At 34.9% G+C, this 6,495-nt stretch overlaps 1 protein-coding gene and 1 pseudogene across 1 annotated transcript in view; one reads left to right on the top strand and one right to left on the bottom strand.

The window, feature by feature from the left end:
- The window catches only part of LOC107757708 (retinal-specific ATP-binding cassette transporter-like), a 40,461-nt pseudogene extending 38,401 nt beyond the window's left edge, over positions 1–2,060 (top strand).
- Positions 2,061–2,226: 166 nt separating this feature from the next.
- LOC107757702 (very-long-chain enoyl-CoA reductase-like) overlaps positions 2,227–6,495 on the bottom strand; it is an 8,299-nt gene continuing 4,030 nt past the window's right edge. Inside the window, exons 2-13 of the mRNA XM_016575256.1 lie at positions 6,253–6,303; positions 6,108–6,159; positions 5,067–5,111; positions 4,445–4,554; positions 4,265–4,377; positions 4,059–4,164; positions 3,774–3,846; positions 3,660–3,697; positions 3,452–3,509; positions 3,280–3,368; positions 3,131–3,191; positions 2,227–2,739 (exon numbers count right to left, since the gene is read on the bottom strand). Coding sequence (XP_016430742.1) covers positions 2,612–2,739; positions 3,131–3,191; positions 3,280–3,368; positions 3,452–3,509; positions 3,660–3,697; positions 3,774–3,846; positions 4,059–4,164; positions 4,265–4,377; positions 4,445–4,554; positions 5,067–5,111; positions 6,108–6,159; positions 6,253–6,303 — 924 coding nt within the window. The 3' untranslated portion in view covers positions 2,227–2,611. The remainder of the gene's footprint in view (positions 2,740–3,130; positions 3,192–3,279; positions 3,369–3,451; positions 3,510–3,659; positions 3,698–3,773; positions 3,847–4,058; positions 4,165–4,264; positions 4,378–4,444; positions 4,555–5,066; positions 5,112–6,107; positions 6,160–6,252; positions 6,304–6,495) is intronic.

The following is a 6,495-nucleotide window of genomic DNA, read 5'->3' as shown; positions in this document are numbered from 1 at the left end:
AGAGCTACCATTTGTAATGTCTACTTAATACATTCTCATTTAACAAAAAATAGCTTTAAATAATCTTTTGGGGGTATTTTCACTACCAAATGTAATTTGTGATTAATTAGATTAATTAATCGACACATCATGTAATTAATTAGATAAAAATATTTTATCGACTGACAGCCCTAATATATATATATGTAATTATTTTGTGGTGAATTTCAAGTTCAGTATTATGTTTCATTTGTTTCATTTGAAAATACAACACAAAACTTAATTTATTATTTGTGAGAATTGCTATTTCTTGCGGTCTTATGTATTATATATATATATCTTCTACTAAATACTGAGCATTTTTCAGTTTTTCTTTTTTAATAAATCTGCAAAAATTTCAACAATTCTGTTTCTTTCTGTCAATATGGGGTGCTGTGTGTACATTAATGAGGAAAAAAAATTAACTTAAATGATTTTAGCAAATGGCTGCAATATAACAAAGAGTGAAAAATTTAAGGGGGTCTGAATACTTTCCGTACCCACTGTATATATGTATATCTTTAAGAGAGTATAATAAATAGTATTTTTTTAAATCCACAGCATGGAGGAATGTGAAGCTCTCTGCACACGACTGGCCATCATGGTGAACGGAACATTTAAGTGTCTTGGCACAATCCAGCACCTCAAATACAAGTAAAATCACAAATTTTCACTTATGTTCACATACAAATTTTGAGTGGCATACATTTTCCACAGTCCAAAATCTTTTGTATTTGCATATCTATTCTCTGAACATCACTTATAATGTTTTCCCTGCAGATTTGGTGATGGATATGTTGTCACCATGAAAATCAGAGCAGCCAAAGCGGGCACAGTACCAGATCTGAACCCGGCCGAAGCATTTATGGAGAGCACATTTCCAGGCTGCATTCAGAGAGAGAAACACTATAATACTCTACAGTACGAGATCGCTTCTTCCTCCCTGGCCAAAATCTTCCAGCTAGTCTTGGCCAACAAGGAAATGCTAAATATCGAAGATTACTCAGTGTCCCAGACAACACTGGACCAGGTATTTCATGTGACCCTTTTGACCTAGATAAACCTGTACCACTTAGATTTTTTACATATTTGTCAGTATCTCCTTATGCGATACATTTAAGCTTGTAAAATGCATGACTCCCTTTATGTAGTCCAAAACAGCAGTATTGGCACTCTCCTCTTTCTGAGACAGGATATCCCAAACTAGACAAGCACAGAATAGAGGAGTCCAGTTCAGGGTCAGATTGCCACAAGCATCCATCTATCTTGTGACCACCACCATTTGTTTCCAAGCCTGCATGTGACAAATGCACTGGAACGAGGGCATTTTGGCTCTTTATGTAGTCTCGCTCTCTTTGTTTCACTTCCTGTAGGTGTTTGTGAATTTCGCAAAGCAGCAATCCGGAGAAGATGATACCATTGTGCTGCACCCGAGGGCAGCCGGTGCCCGGCGGGACATGAGAGTCTTTCCAGTGAAAACGAAAGCTTGAAATCTTTACTGAAGAGGCTCATTTGAGCAGGTCAGTTGGAGTCATCTGGCAGGGCGCTCAAAAGAGTCATAAAAGAAGAGATGATTATTTTTTCTCCTTTACAAAACACAGTCTGAGACTCCTCCCTTGCTTGGCCTTTTTTTTTTTTTTATATAGAAATGCAACCAAACCACAACAAAATACAGTCAGAACTGGACTGAGTTAGTCTTATGAATACTGTAGCACTTTATTATGTCAATGTCACCTTTTTTTTTGTTTTTTTTATACAAAGAATTTTGTTTTAAAAACAAATCAATTGATGCAATAGATTTTATTGCAAAGGCTATTGCTATTGAAATGCATATTGCATTGTGATGCATTGCAAGTCACGGCTTTAATAATTCTTGCCAAGTTAGAAAAGTGTAGCAAACAAATGTTGTAATTAACCAAATGTTAAATGTTGAGTTTTGTAATTTGCTGACCAGGAATGGCTTGTAGCAAGGAATTGTACAAAGCTGATTTTTTTGTTCTTTCTTTCTTTCTTGTAAAAATAATACTATTAAAAATGTTATTGCTCACTGTCCACCTTGTCAAGAATGAATACGATAATATTACCATCATCAGTACAGTCTAGAAATATTTATTAAATGGTATCACTCAAGATATTTTATAACCATTTGAACCAGTTATTTAGATTTCAAGTAAAACAAATGATTTTTATTTGACCCTAAAAGTTCAGTGTAACTCAGTGTCTTCCTCTGTTTAAGAAAAACTATTTTCTTTCATGCTGAAGTAGTTGGATTACAGACGTAGAGTACTGTATTTTGCACATGGATAGTTGTGGAAATGATTTAACCAACAGAAATATGTTGTCAACACAAATTCCTACAAATCTGCTTATTTAAATTCCCAAGTGGCATACCATTGTAAATACAACAATGTTAGACATCATCTTGCATGATAACTATCAGATATTGTTGAAAAGCGGATTTAACTTCATAATCCTTCCCAGAGGGTGTCATAAATCAGCCTCATTTACATGCAGCTGTGCAGATGTGTCCTAGTTCTCTCAGCTGAAATCATAATATCTCTGGATTTTGACCTGAAATTGGTTCATATGAATGTCAGAGGATGAAAAGGAGGATTGAAATGCGGAGGTTTGGGTAGTCCTTAAACTCCCGGGTGTAATTTTTGTGTTTTCCTTTGGCCCAGATGGTCATTTGAATAAAACCTACAAGTGTGAAGAGAGCCACTGCAAAAAATAAAATAAATACATTAGTTTAAAAAAATAAGATCAAATATTGTACATTTTCATTTTTCTATATTAATAAATTATATATATATATAATTTTTTTTTTTAACAAAATACCAATAGCAAAAAATGTCAGTAAAAATGTAAATGAACAACTTTAATATATTTATATATTTAACTGCTCGCATCTCTAGGCTAACCAAGACTTGTCATTTGCACTTATATATTGTTGCTCTTTTGTTAGATTTGACTGCTTCTATTGTCCTCATTTGTAAGTCGCTTTGGATAAAAGCGTCTGCTAAATGACTAAATAAATAAAATAAATAAATAAATATATTTTAAATAATATATATTTTTGTAGCTCAGTATATATATCCAATATCAAAATCACAAAGTTTGATGGAAGTTGGCACGCACTGGGTCATGATGGACAGGCCCACCCAAGCACCCACCTGATGAATATTTTAAGCAAAGAGCTGATGAATCAGTCAGAGGTAGTAGAAAGTGTTATATATTTGATTATGGCAATGGTGCTGTTACCTCATATGTATAGTTGGGACATGATACAAAGTAAAAGAGCCACGTAAAAGGGTTTTTAGATGGATGTGGGAATCGCTGACATTTTGCACCTTTAAACAACAACAAAAAATTGGCTCAAACACACAAGTATCCTGATCTGTTATGCCATAGAAATTTGACATAATACACCCACCTTCACATTTTAAACTGTTCAGTGACCAGTGGATGGAAAAATTTCCTGCCTCACATAACTGGAATACAAACAATATACATCATGTTTGTTAATTTATCTTTAATACAGAATGTGGTCCATACATAATAGGTTACATTAGATTTTTAAAGTGGTACCAGAGGTTTGGACACCTATGTGGTATGTTTATTAAACCAGAAACATTACATACCACAAAAATAATTAGTGCATAGTTAACCTGTGTCTCTGCTGTAAAACATAAAAACAAGTTTAATGTATTAAATTAACATGATTATTAAATAGGTTTGCCTCTGCTAGTACTCACATGGTGGAGTGTAGAGAAGATGGTTAATGCAGTATGCTAGCCAAGCTGCAAAACCCCAGTAATAAGCACAATTCTGTGAATTCAGTGAATTAGCTTCAGCTTTGAGGAAACACTGGTAGTTTTCCTAATCATAATAGTATTGTTCAGTTTGTCAAATTGCTCAGAAAATAACTGAACTGCATTAAATAACTGGTTTAATATCTTTCTGAAGTAGACAAATTACTTCTCAAGACTAATTTTCATTTGACACAGTAGCAAACCAGACCAGTGTGACCAAACACTCACCCTTATAATGGCTCTGAGAGGCATCGTGCCAGTAGAAAATTGATGCACAAAGATTGTTTCACATAGCCTCTTGATATAGTGGAAAGAGTGACAAGCACAAGCCAAACTGAAGAGAAAATAAAAACTGTTATTTACTCATCCTTGTGTCATTCGAAAAATGTATTTCCTCCGTGGAGCACAAAAGGTCATTATTTTGAAGAACGTACTTGACCACATGATGAGAGCTGGAGATGGTGTATTTGTGGTTATAGATGTACGGGACGCGGACATAGAAGAGGAGATTTATCAGAAGGGGACCCATGTACTCCGCCAGAAAAACCTGCAGAGCAGTGACGCTTTTAAAGATTGTATGTTTGATACTCTCAGAGTTACATTTTGCAAACCACTCTTCCCATCGTCCATCCCAGTTGTGGGCCAAGGTCTCTGAAATACAAGGTCGCTGAGGTCCCGACAGGGAGATTCTGTAGCACGTCATCATCTCTCAGTGCTTTTTCTTCTAAAAACCGAAAACTCAAAACTAGATTTGTTACAGCCAGTGTTAAAGTTTTAGGTAAGTGTAGGTTTTGGTCCTCTTGGCAGATAGCACTTATCTTGCTTTCTGAAACCTGAAAAATGCTGCCTTCATCCACAATGTTTGTGTAACATCCTGTCTACCAAGTCTTCATCTGGTTAGTTTTTAAAAGCAGCAGAGATTAATGATATCCCTCAGTTCAGTGTGTGGGTTTAGCAATTGGTGGAAATGGAGCAGATGAAAGATTTTTTATGATTCCATTTCTACCCAAGGAATAAACAAGTCCTTTAAATATTTTTTTTGGGTTATCTCTAAAGCAACAGACCTGAGAAAAGCAACAGGACTGATATTTTAGCTGTAACACTGAAACTGTCATGAAGCAATGGAAGTAACAACACCTTTTTTCTGTATAGACGTACATCCGAGTGTAACGGGTTATAAAAAATAAAAAAGTTATGACATTTTGATTAAATATAAAAGGTGTTCCTCATACTCACTGGGGTCCAGCCTCAGGGCTTGTCTAGCTGGATACCATTTGGGATCTTACAGTGGGAAAGAAAAAAATACAAATATTATGCAAATTATGTACCAAATACCAAGCTCTACCCCCACTGTCATAAAAAGAGGATAAATTAAACACTAAATTCAAGAATAATATAGACACAAACATTATACTAAAAAGTATTTTGATTAGTAATATGCATTGCTTAGGACTTTATTTGGACAACTTTAAAGGCGATTTTTTTAATTTGATTTTTTTGCACCCTCAGATTCCAGATTTTCATAGTTGTATAGTTGTTCAATAGTTGTATCTCGGCCAAATATTGTCCTATCCTAACAAACAATACATCAATGGAAGGTTTATTTATTCAGCTTTCAGATGATGTATAAATCTCAATTTCACAAAATTGACCCTTATGACTGGTTTTGTGGTCCAGGGTCACATATGTTAAACATTAGCCTACATTTATTAATACCTGTTCTACAATACTATTTCAAACCAAATACATATTGTTCATTATTGCACGCGCTCTATAATACTTGATTGTGATTGGTCAATCGCGGGATTTAGTAGTCAGTCACTCCATAGCAACGCAGTTTATTAGTCAACTCGTCCAGGTAAAAGCAACCAATCAGGTACCCCGTTAAAAATCCTTTCAGCCAATAGATTCCCAATAGATTTGCTAAAACCGATTCCGGTTTCTCGTCTCACACCGCGAAAAAGCGTCTCAGGTATCGATTTTACTGAAAATAACATAAGCATTTTATTACTATAGTATTGTTACAGTGTTCATATTGATGCTAGGCCGATTGTTTTGTACATTTTAAATTGACTATTTTAGCGAAAGTAGGCTTATTTAATGTCCACGCACTACTCAAAAAATAAATCATTATAAATAAATAAATAAATATAGCAAAATAAAACTTGACAGGCTGACCAGGACACTTACGCGCAGCTGAGGAAAAATGTGACCAATATTTCATATTTGACTTGGTAAAATTACAATATCAAAAAGACACTGTGGGGTAAAACTTACATGACTTATGAAACAAACTCTTAATGTCACCTACGCTTGAATGAGGTTCAACCTGCATTAAAAACAAAATAAAACGATATACCATTAAGTTTTGGCAGCAGACACTGTCATTTGTCATTGATTGTTTGAGGCAAAATCTGCTTACCTTGTCAAGAAAACAGAGCTGTTCTTTGGTTTTTGAGTCCAGTATTTCGACCTAGAAGATTAGAGTCATAAATTCAGCTGGGTCAATAGCTGCACAGCACAGACACTACAAAGCATACTTACTTTTTAATTCAATCAACATAAATCAAGTTAATTTAGTGAAGGCCTGGCCTCAGGGTAAAGCTGCCCATCACTTCTCCCAGAATTTTCTGCTTCAGAGATGCATCACAAAACTGACAACTGA

Source organism: Sinocyclocheilus rhinocerous, unplaced genomic scaffold (genome assembly GCF_001515625.1).
Source record: "Sinocyclocheilus rhinocerous isolate Xijiao unplaced genomic scaffold, SAMN03320098_v1.1 scaffold1374, whole genome shotgun sequence".
Taxonomy (NCBI): Eukaryota; Metazoa; Chordata; class Actinopteri; order Cypriniformes; family Cyprinidae; genus Sinocyclocheilus; species Sinocyclocheilus rhinocerous.
The sequence above is the reverse complement of the archived record's forward strand: the minus strand, read 5'-3'. Positions and strand labels throughout refer to the sequence as shown.